The 11,757-nt window shown below is 42.7% G+C and overlaps 1 protein-coding gene across 2 annotated transcripts in view; it reads left to right on the forward strand.

The window, feature by feature from the left end:
• Window positions 1-11,751, forward strand: part of SLC6A4 (solute carrier family 6 member 4) — a 15,278-nt gene extending 3,527 nt beyond the window's left edge. The window contains exons 2-11 of one of the 2 annotated variants that reach the window (XM_017731037.1): window positions 3,313-3,524; window positions 3,732-4,333; window positions 5,044-5,178; window positions 5,792-6,011; window positions 6,410-6,548; window positions 6,925-7,059; window positions 8,745-8,848; window positions 9,557-9,684; window positions 10,017-10,129; window positions 10,836-11,751. In XM_017731037.1, coding sequence (XP_017586526.1) covers window positions 3,877-4,333; window positions 5,044-5,178; window positions 5,792-6,011; window positions 6,410-6,548; window positions 6,925-7,059; window positions 8,745-8,848; window positions 9,557-9,684; window positions 10,017-10,129; window positions 10,836-11,045 — 1,641 coding nt within the window. In that variant the 5' untranslated portion in view covers window positions 3,313-3,524; window positions 3,732-3,876 and the 3' untranslated portion in view covers window positions 11,046-11,751. The remainder of the gene's footprint in view (window positions 1-3,312; window positions 3,525-3,731; window positions 4,334-5,043; window positions 5,179-5,791; window positions 6,012-6,409; window positions 6,549-6,924; window positions 7,060-8,744; window positions 8,849-9,556; window positions 9,685-10,016; window positions 10,130-10,835) is intronic. The other variant, XM_017731036.1, reaches the window with a different exon arrangement.
• Window positions 11,752-11,757: the final 6 nt, after the last annotated feature.

Genomic DNA, 11,757 nt, shown 5'->3' on the forward strand with positions numbered 1-11,757 from the left:
AGGAATGCAGCTGTGGCCCAGCGAGTGCTGCTTCTCCGCTTTCATAAAATTAGCACGAGAAATAAGAACACCATTTGTGTGAAGTGAAATATATAGAAATTAACAACATTTGCGACTGAGAGAGTTAAAATGGGAGGCACAGGGGGTGGGCGAGTGCTGGGGAAGGCACCGCAGCCCCACCTCAAACACAGCAACCTCCCGGTGACTCGAGATTTGCCTCGCTTGAAGCATCTGCTCTTTGCTGCACCTCAACCCGATTGCTTTACTCTCCCAGACACATTAAAAGTCAATTCTTCCTTTTAAAAGTGCCGAGAGCAGGAAAATCACTTTGTTGAGGTGCTGGAAAGACTTGTTTGCTCTGTGGCAGAGCATGAAAGGGGAGGGATTCCCGCACTGCCACGAGAGGTCACTGCGAGCCTCCAGAAATAAACTGGGGATGCTCCCTCAGCTGAGCAGGAGGAACCGGGCCCCAGGCCAGGGATGCTCCTCGAGGATTGCTCTGGTAGACGTGAAAGAGCCGGATTTATGCATCAAGGAATATGCAGGGATTTTACATCCACAGTGTTGGTTCAAGTTCAGCTCAGTGTGGGAGATAAATAAATATAATTTAATTAATGTTTGGCCGATGTGAACTGCGTTGGTGGCTGCAGCCCAGCGTGTGGAAACACATGTCCTCAATTATGCATCCCAGTGCTTCCAACAAAGCTGGAATAGCTGTGGAGGACATGCTGCGTGCCCCAGGGTCACTCCTCTTTAGTCACCCTTTGCACAGGGAGGGTGACATTCCCAGGGCTGGCACCTTCCACGTGCTCCTGGACGGAGCTGCCCTGCAGAACAACCTCTGCCCAGGGCTGCTGCAGAGGCACCAGGGCCTCCCAGGGGAGCAAAGTCACATCTACCAAACACAGATCAAAAGGAAACGAAAGCACAGAGCTCTGTCTTCTTCCCTTTTCTATCTCCTCTTTTTTTCCTGCAGCTAATTAGGGGGTGATAAGGAGCCAAGGTGCAGTTATGTAACAGCAACCTTTGTGGCAGCTCAGATTGAAAACAGGTAATAAACTCTTATTTCTGGAATCATTGCTGTCATCATTCAAGCACCTGAATTAGGGATCTGTGCAGAGAAGAAGGGGAGGCTGAGGTGGGCAAAATCTTTCACTCTTGGGGTCATTATCCCCTGGATGTCTTCCCTGGTGTCTGAGCATATTTCCCAACCCCAAGAGCTCTCTCTGCAGCTCTTTACACTCTTTGTAGTGGTCACAGTGCCTTCAAGTATTTTTTTTTCTCCTTGATTTGTAGCAAAGCAAAGAAAAAAGTACATTCTCCCACAATTTTTTACAGTGTAATGAGATTATCTGAAACTGTTCTGTTTTCATGTGCCAACTATGCCCCTGTGAACTCCACTGGGTAGCCGTGAACTCCATCACTCCAGAGATTTCCCAGGACAGCTGATGAGCTGTAATTCCTTTTTCAGAAAGAAATTGTTCAACTTTCAGCTGAAGCCCCTGAAAATTCACATGTAATTTTGCATATATGAGGCTTGAACTACTGAAAATTCTACAGAAGTAGTTCAAATAACATGGTATTTTTTTTCCCTGTAGTCTCCAGGAGAAGGAGCTTAGGTCTGGATGGACAACAATCCTGGTTGTCACAGATCTTGGAAATTAACAAAAATCGTTGACCTCCCCTCAGTAAAGAAAGCACTGAAAAATGTGCAGAATTAAAGTGTTTTACAAACACAGTGAGAGTTTAAGCCTCAGGTATGGAAAAGTCAGTCCCATGAGATAATGCAGTTAAATCAACATCCTTTACTGTGTTCCCATTTATGAGTGAGAGGAGTAAAGTCCAGAAGGGCTCAGGTTACTTTTCCATACTCCCACCTGGTATTTACCATACAAGGGGAGGATTGGCTGTGGCCTTTCCTTGGATTTCTATGTGGCCACCAGGGCTGTTTCCATCTCCATAACCTCCTTTGGGACATTTGGAAGGTTTTGGACTCCAAAGACGTTCAGATTTTATAGTCCTGCAGGTAAAACAGAACCTCCTGTTCTTTGCCCTGGTGTTTTTCTCTGGAGCTCTGAAGATGTTTCAGTCTTTGTGGATTAATTAACGGCAGCAAAGCACCTGCTCTTGTAAGAATTCACATTAATGATGCACTGCTTGCTGTATGATGGAAAGGAGATTCTTTGGGTAGAGACAGAATGTAAGCCTGGAGAACTAAAGATTTCTGAAGGTTATAAATAACATCTTCAAGTGACTTTTATCTCAAGACCATCCTCCTGTTCACTCTGCAGCTAAATAATTTTCCTTCTCTTTCTGCTTGCACTGAGAAATGTTAAGAGGAGGTTTAACAAACTATCCTTGCAAAAGGTGGAAAGCTGGGAAAAACTTGAGTTTTAATAGCTCTGATAATCAGCAAATTCTAGAAATAAACAAATAATCTTCCTTCCCTGCTTTAGTTTTTCCTGCAGTTAAAAGTGAAATAATGCTTATTTTTTCTGCTAGGATGTGACAATGACAGTTATACTGTGATAAAATGTTTTGAAAAGGAAAAATTAGATGTAATTGAAATAATTTAATCTGTGGTGGCACGGTGTAGATTGTGTGACTCTTTGCTAGCAATAAAGCAGGGTTACTGCCCTGGGGAATTTACAGCACAGGGGATCAGCTCCTGTTCCAAGGTTTTGTTGGGTAAAGGCAGCTGGGTGTTTACATTATGTGAACAAATCAGCAGAAATCAAAACATAACCTGCTCACAGAATCACAACTCTCTCTCTTTGTTCTGCATGAAAAGTTAATTGTGTTATACTTTATTTCAGGATGGTTTATTCCCTTGGATTCTGTTTTTAGCACACATGAAGAGGGCAGAGAAGCCAGGGATCCTCCCAGTGCCTGGTTTTTTTGCTGGCAGTGGGTAGGAGCACAAGAGTAGTGCCCACCACCCTTCCCAGAGCTGGAACCACAGTGTCAGCAGATCCAAACAGAATGGAAGATGCTTTTATTTGCCCAGGGAGTCAGACAAGTTTTGTCCTCTAGACTCACATATTAGTTCTTAATCAAAAGAATCAAACTGAACTTTATGATCTCTTCTTCTTGTTATTAGTGTTGACTGAGCCTCAACAGTTAGCTGATGCAAAACCACTGAGATTTAAATACTTTTCTGAAGTTTCATTTAAGCCTTCTACATCTGCTGCTAAACAGAGCAGACACTGTGGGATTTCTGAAGAAAGGTGGTCATGAAATGTAATTTTTACACCCACGGTTGTCTCATATTTGTTTAATGAATTCTTTTCCCTTCATACCGGGTCAATCTAGAAATTGCCACACGATGAGTGGATGAGTCACAGGATGAACTTAGGAAAATGAAAATAAAAGTCACACTAAACTCTGCTTCAGTTTGCAAACTGGGAGTCCAACAGTGTTCAGAGGGAGAAGGTGACACCAGAAGACAGCAGGACTGTGACTGTGTGTGAGGTGTCCAGCAATGCACAAAGCCCAGCAGATCCTCCTGAGACGATGTAATCAAGGTACACCAGGTTCTGCTGTCAAAGAGGATGATTTCTTCCTGCCTTTCTCTGGACAAAATCCCAGATTATCTGCTCCATGATTCACATTGCATGCTGTGATGGTTAATTACCTCTGTATTTTAATCTCAGAATCTGCTGACTGTAACTTGAAAGTTACCAGCACCAGTAAAGCCTGTAATGGATTTTCAACTCTTTTTCATTTCTTAGATGGTGCTTGTGCCTTCAATCTGATGGATTTAAGTATGGAAGAGGAATTCTAAAAGTGCTGGGAATAGAGGTGTGGGAAGACAAACCACGAGGGGACCCTGTGGTGCTGCCTGTCTGCAAGTGACCAGAACAAATCTCAGCAAAAATGGAAAAAAAGGCCACAAGGAATGAGACAGAGCCCCTGACTTCCAAGAAAGATTTCTCAGACTGTAGCAAAGGAGATGATTGTAAAGAGAACGGACTTGTGGTCAGGAACCCTAAATCTGCCCTACGGCTGGTGGAGGATGGCAACAAAGTCCACTCCAGCCAGGGGGATAAGGGGGAGGCAGCTCAGATCTCAAATGGTTATTCAGGGGTTCAGAGCTCCGTTCCCTGCAATGGAGAGATGGAGGATGCCCAGGGCACGGCCCCAGCAGCCACCACCACCACCACAACCACCACATCCACCACCTGCGGGGCCGAAGCTCAGCAGCAGCTGATGGAGCTGGAGGACAGAGAGACCTGGAGTAAAAAAATTGACTTTCTTCTCTCTGTCATTGGATATGCAGTGGATCTGGGAAATGTGTGGAGATTTCCTTATATCTGTTATCAAAATGGAGGAGGTCAGTGCTCAGTCCTGTTCATTGTTCCTTAATGCTGAATTTCTTGGTTTATAAATGGATGATTTAGTGGCTTTTAAAATATCATGTATAACAAATGACCAGGGAGAAATTATTTACTGAAAAACCTAAATATTGGGATAAGATAATGACAGAAAAGTTAGTTAGGAAGATTTAAAAATCTCAGCACAACCAGAAGCCGAGAGCCAAGTAGGTGCAGACCCACACTCCAACACAAACGACTCAATCCCTTTCTCAAGGAGTGTTTTAAAATCTGATAAACCAACATGTCTAAACTGACTTCTGAGGAAGGCTAGCCCTTTGACTTACTGACATAAGGGCCAAAGTATAAATCTAAAATCTAATCAAGGAGATCTTGGAAAGGACTTTTGTCTCTCTGATGTAACAAAGGCATTTTACTGGAGAAATTAATTATTTTACCTGTAGCCCATCTCACAGCTGTACCTACTGCAGCCAGTGGAGTCTTGGTGAATCCTGTGTCACAGAAATGTGAGAAGTTTGGCCTGAGTGTTGCTTCTTGTTCTCACTGATAAGTAGTTACTCTTATGAGAAATCCCACAATAATTCAGTGGTGTGTTGGCTAGGGAGGGGATATGCATTTTCCCTGTGGGATAGAAGGAACTCTTGTTTATGGACTGCTGTTGGAAGCGAAGTCTATGAAGAGTTACAATCATCTGCCTTCTCTCTTGCAGGAGCATTCCTCATTCCTTACACAATCATGGCCATCTTTGGAGGGATTCCTCTCTTCTATATGGAATTAGCACTAGGACAGTACCACAGGAATGGGTGTATTTCCATTTGGAGAAAAATATGTCCTATATTCAAAGGTAACAAAGGGAAATGGAACTTTCTGAATAACTGGAAAATATTCCTATAAAGGTGACATTTCGTGGGGAAAAAAGAAAATCTCATAAAGCCAAGTAAGGCTTGTTCTACACAAGATTTTGGCTTTATGAAGAAAGCTTTCCTAAAACTCCATCTACACCTGCACGTGTGTGTGTACTCGTGTATACACATACAGGATGCAACTCAACTGGATTAGATAGAAGCTGACCAAGTCTAAAAACAAAGAATAAAAGGAACTGTTCTATATCCCAGTGTTGTACAAGTATCTCTTGTTCCCAGTGTTATAGCTCTGGTCTTGTGTTTTTATTTACTGAGACTGCAAGGTGACTATTTCTAGATGGCAGAAATTTAGGAACACAGGGAAAAGCCCCCTTTATAACCATGTTCTGTTTTGATTAAGGATGCTTTGCTGGAATCAGAGTATTTCTGAAGCCACAAGAAATGCCAGTGTTGTAAACACTTGGGAGGGTGTGCGTTCCTCCTGCAGAGCTGCCTTAGACAGTTACTAATGGTACTTGATGTGATAACCAATTCCTTTTCTTTTTTGGCCTAAAACTTACACTGTCTGAATGCAATTATTTCCTGCCTCTCCAGGAATTGGCTTTGCCATCTGTATCATAGATCTTTACGTAGCCTCCTACTACAACACCATCATGGCTTGGGCTTTTTACTACCTCATCTCCTCCTTCACGGCGGAGCTGCCCTGGACCAGCTGCACAAATCCCTGGAACACAGGAAACTGCACCAACTACTTCAGCAAGGACAACGTCAGCTGGTCCCTGCACTCCATCTCTCCTGCAGAAGAATTTTATACGTAAGTGCATGTAAGTGAGGATGATGGTGTTAGCCAGACTGCTGGAACACCAGCAAGCTTTTCTTCAGAGGGCAGCAGGGCTGATTGTTGATGGTACCCTCTTCAAATCACTGAGTTCTTGTAGTGGGTATGAGCTTAGTGTGTATGGGGGGCTGCTCTGCATTTTGGGAGCTTTCCAGTCGCTGTCTGCTGTCACTTACCATCACTGGTATGCTGTTAATATCAAACTTTTAATTAAAATAGAATGAATCCAAAATGTCATGACTTTGAAGGCTGCTGATCAAGGCCTCAGGATTCCTTGTAATGCTCAGACCACAGTAAGGGACAGTTAAATGCACATTTAATGTAAGCATTTGTTAAAAAAATTCTCTCTACTGCGTTCTTCTTTCCTCTTGCAGCCGCCAGGTTCTGCAGGTGCACAGGTCTGATGGACTGGATGACCTGGGGGGCATTAGCTGGCAACTGACCCTCTGCTTGCTGTTAATCTTCACCATTGTGTACTTCAGCATCTGGAAAGGGGTCAAAACATCAGGCAAGGTGATGTAAAAGCAAGACACATCATCTTGGTACAGTGCAGTCTAGAGGCAGTTCTACCTGAGCCAATTAAATGTCAGGGGATTATCTCAGGTTGTTTTCATGACAGGGATTATGGGCTGATATATTTGTTGTACAGTGATTGCTACTCTTATCCAAGCAATGAAAGACAAAAATAAGTGACACCACTGTTCTCTGGGCAGGAACAACCCTGCCAAGGAAAAGGGACAAATATGCAAACTGCCTGTTCAGAGACCTGCAGAGAAGCTCACGTGAAGATGCTATAAATGCTAAGAGATATAATATGATTAACTAATTCTTATTATCCCTGTTAACTTTCTACCCACGGTAAATGCTCTCTCACCATGTTCCCTCACAGGTGGTTTGGGTGACTGCCACGTTCCCTTACATCATCCTCTTCATCCTGCTAGTGAGAGGTGCAACTTTGCCTGGGGCTTGGAGAGGTGTCCTCTACTACTTGAAACCTGACTGGCAGAAACTCCTGGCCACTGAGGTAAAAAACTTTATAGAAGCGTAGAGATTTGCTTTCAGCCTATCCATGTGTGTATCTGCACAGGTACATAGAGCATGACTGAACAGATGTCTTAGCATGGACTTAAAAGCCTGACTCCATGCTCTTTCCATGATTATAAAGAATTTTAAAGATTAGAGTCCACCCTCAATTTAGCTTGAACTAAAGGCAGACTTCCCATTCAGTGGTCGAACAGAATGAGTGATATGATTAGAAGAAAACAAGCGACCAAACACTCTTCCACCAGGAAAACGGTGACCAGGCTGGCACTGAGTGAGAAGCTTTGAGCGCTCCTACACCGCAATGAAGTGAGTCACACTGAGCAAACTGAATTTATTAAACCCTAACAAGTAGTGGAGCTGCAGTTTTTTGGCTTAAGGGAACCAGTACAGACCTACAGTGTCCACAGCTGCCCCTATTTAAATAGTGCAGGTTACTGGAGCAGAAACTTCTATCTCCATCCTGTAACAAGCTTTGGCAGATGAGACCATGGACACCAACTAAACCCTGACTCAGTAACTCATGTAAGTGCCTGTGGAGGAGGAATAAATCAGTCAGGCCTGCATACACCACCAAAATTTGAAAGGAAAGGAGGAATGAGGACAAACTGACCTAACCAACAAACCCTAGGCCCTCCAGTATCTGATCCAGCCTTGAATTCTGTGGGTGACAAGCAATCCATCAGGCTCAAGGCTGTGCTCACTTCACTGCCTGTGAAAGTGTCTGGTGAGGAGGGTGATGGAATAACCCCAAAGCAATAAATACTACAAACACAAAGATTAAAAAATTCCAATGTTTGCAAGTCTGCTGCTGCCCAGCTGATATGGAGAGTTTTGAATAAAGAGGAAATGAAAAGACACCAGTCTGATAAAGCAGCATCTCCAATAAGGAACCACATCTTCTGCAAAAGCAATAAAGGGCATTGATATTGTATTGGATGTATCTGGAGTGAGGACAGCAGATTGCAATCTGTGTGCTGGGTGATGACAGAGCTCTGTCTGGATGATACAGGATGGCCTCACACGATGGGAGAGAATATTAGAAATGAGTTGTAATGAACTCCATGTTTCAATCAGAAGAGAATAAATGAATGAGGACTTTCACCTTCAGAAAGAGAGCTGATATTGTACTTTAGAACATTACTCATTAGGGCTGTGCCACTTTTCAAGTACAACATGCTTTTCATAACAAGATCATCACACTTGCATCTGTCACAGCTACAACAAAGCTGAATTGAGCCCCAAGAACCAGAACTGCATCCACACTGTCAAATGTATTTCCATAAATCTAGAAAAAGTCGACACAGCCTGGAGGACACATTGCCAAACACAGGACTATTCCACAGCACACAGAGTTTGGAAGAAGACTTGGAAGGCTGCAAAATCATGGATAGAAAGTTCTCTATACACTGCAAAACTTGTGTTGAACTGATTACAGGCAATTCACTGACTTAATCTAAGATGCTGTCAGAAGTGCAACAGCCACAACAGATCTACAATAAACATTCATATTTCAACATCTCTCTTAACAGAGTGTCTGTTAGAGCAGGACTGGGACATAGGCAGAGCAGTGAAACACCCCTTTGTAAACCTAAGTGATATTCTGAATATGCCAAACTCATTCAATCAGTTTCACGTCATTTTTTCTTGGCCTTCAATATTTTTCAGGTTTGGGTGGATGCAGCAGCTCAGATTTTTTTCTCCCTGGGACCAGGTTTTGGGGTCCTGTTGGCTTATGCCAGCTACAACAAATTCCACAACAACTGCTACCAGTGAGTTCTACCTTATTCTATAAGTAAAATCGAGTTGAAAAATGCAACTGTGGGTATTTATGAAAAAGAAACAGGGTACTGTACTGATGAAGGGCACTGAATTATCAAACCTGTGTACATAGAAATCAGACAGAAGTGTAACAGAACAGAAATCCTTGCTGCAAGAACCTGCAATCAGAAGCATTTCTCCTTGGTTCCCTACCTTAAAGTAAGGTAATTTTTACCAAGTATAGCAAGAGGTCTAAGGTGTAGAAACCTGCTACAACAAAATGGACTAAATCCCTGCCAAACCATCACATTGTAATTCTTTAATCTCAGTAGTCACTTGCGAAATGATTTCATAGTCTTGAGCAGAAAGGCAATTTATAGTTGCTTCCTTGTTACCTTAAAAAAATTACATTTCTAACTTGTAAATGAAATTCTCAATTCTTTAATATTCATGTAGTAATTCCTATTCTTTTAAAACACCAGGATACAGCCAGCTTTCAATCCAGTGTCAGACTGATGTTACAGCATCTGTATGGATTTGTGAAGAAAAAGTAGTCACGGGTTGTTGGGTTTTTCCCTCTTTCTTTCAAATCTGCTGCTTGTTTTTTTCCTGTATTCCCCTAGTTTTTCTAGGAGTCTGTCCAGACTGTAGACCAAGAGGCTGTAAATCCTCTCTAGCAGATGTAGATTCCCTGATGTGAGTTAGGTCTTCTGTTGCAGAGATGCTTTGGTCACCAGCACTGTGAACTGCTTGACCAGCTTTGTGTCTGGATTTGTGATCTTCACCGTGCTGGGATACATGGCTGAGATGAGGAACGAGGATGTGTCAGAGGTTGCCAAAGACACTGGTAGGTTAACGTTTTATGCACATCTCAAACTGCTTCTAAGGTAGAATATATTTGTATATTAACTTCTAGATTGAGAGCAGCTCAAATTATGAGAAATATTTAGCATATTATTCAGGATACTGACTTTATAAGGGCACTGTTATACAGTACAGCTAAAAAATCAGTGCATAAATACCATGTACAAAAGTCAGATTGCAGCTTCACAAATGTGGTGCTAACTGCTTGTGGCAAAACAGCCTGGGGGAAGAAGTTTTCCCCTGGGAGACACCATGCACCAGCCTGTCCTTCCCTCAGCAGTACTGGCTAACAATGACCCCAACTCTCTGATGCAGGACCCAGCCTGCTCTTCATCACGTATGCAGAGGCCATTGCAAACATGCCTGCTTCCACCTTCTTTGCCATCATCTTCTTCCTGATGCTGCTCACACTGGGGTTAGACAGCACGGTGAGTAGCCAGCATGGGGGATCCTCAGGGTACAGCCCGAACCCCTCAGACACCACAGAAACAGAATTACAAACACTGCACTGGCACTGAGGGGTTTGCAGCAGCTCCAGGTGCCTTCTGTAAGACAGCAACTGTTGCTCCAAGTTTTATCTAAACAGGTTTAAATACAATCAAATGATTTGTCACTGTCATACTGTGACAATAAGACCCTGAAATACAAGCAAAGCACTTGATTCACACACTCCTGGTTGAATGCAGCCTTCCAGGCTCCTTTCTTGCTTGTAAACTTATAAAGCAATTATGAAAATCTGGAGTTTTTTCACACAAATTGGATTTAAAAGGTGGGAACTGGAGATATACTAAAATACTGCCATGTGAGTCTGATTTTACAGGTGGAGAATCAGCTCCTTCCATCAGGGCCGAACTCAGCTGATTCCACAGTCTTAGTCCTACTGAACCTCCTCCCACTTCTCCACATTCTGGTGCCTGTAGCACAGGACTCTCTTTGGATGACAGTGCATTCCCACAAATACTTGAACACTAAATCCCTAAAGGGTTTTAAAAAGTTATGAGGAAAGACTTGTCTAAAAAACCCCACACCAAACTCTACAGCAGAACAAAGCACCAGTGTTCCAATGCTGTAATGCTGAAACATAATTTTAAGTAGGTAACCTCTATTTGCCAGTGATTTTTCCACACTTTTCAGTTTGCAGGACTAGAGGGAGTGATTACTGGAGTCCTGGATGAATTCCCGCATGTCTGGGGCAAACGCAGGGAATTGTTTGTCCTTGGTCTGACCATCGTTTGCTTTTTGGGGTCACTGGCAACCCTGACATTTGTGAGTATTTCACCCACCCTCAGCCCCCCTCACTGGCAGTTTCCTGCCAACGACACCTTGGAGGGCAGAAATTTTTGAAGAGAGTTTCAAGAAACCAGACTGAATCTCCAGCCTGTTTTCTTTATGTATTAGATACCTATTACTTGGAATAAATGTGAAGAGTATCTTACTAGGAAACATGCTGCAAAATGATCCTACTGCAACTCATGATGTGCTACACATCACAAATGATGCTGCTCATCAGTCAGCAGACAACCAGCCATATTTCTTATGTGGTTTACTTCTTGTTCCAAAAAGCTCCATGTTTAAAAATAACATGGATAATTATTATAATCTTCACAATGTTTAAAATGTTTTTGAATTTAAAAAAAAAAATTCTAGTAATGGATTTCCTGGATCTTCCTCATTGTTTCAAGGCAGAAATCATCATTAGTCACACCAAATAGTTCCTGTGGGGCTTGTGGATTTCATTCTCATGACAAGCAATTTTTGAATCAGTGATTATAACGGAAAAGGAAAGAAATATTTGGCTTTCCTGCCATGTTTTGCTCCACTTGCTCATTTATGTGTAATTTCCTTCTCATGTGAAGTGTTTGCTGTACAAGGATGCTGAGTTCCTCTGCAAGAGGTCTCCTCCTTCATGGTTCTAGATCCCAAATGGAAAGAAAGCAAAGTAACACTTTATTTATTTCCTGTTCAGTAGCTATGATTCCTGTTGAAGAAAGAAGAGGGCATGCAAAAAGCCATCATGTAAAATCCCATTTGTTCACTAAAATCCAGCCAGAAGTGC

Source organism: Corvus brachyrhynchos, unplaced genomic scaffold (assembly GCF_000691975.1).
Source record: "Corvus brachyrhynchos isolate BGI_N302 unplaced genomic scaffold, ASM69197v1 scaffold283, whole genome shotgun sequence".
NCBI lineage: Eukaryota > Metazoa > Chordata > Aves > Passeriformes > Corvidae > Corvus > Corvus brachyrhynchos.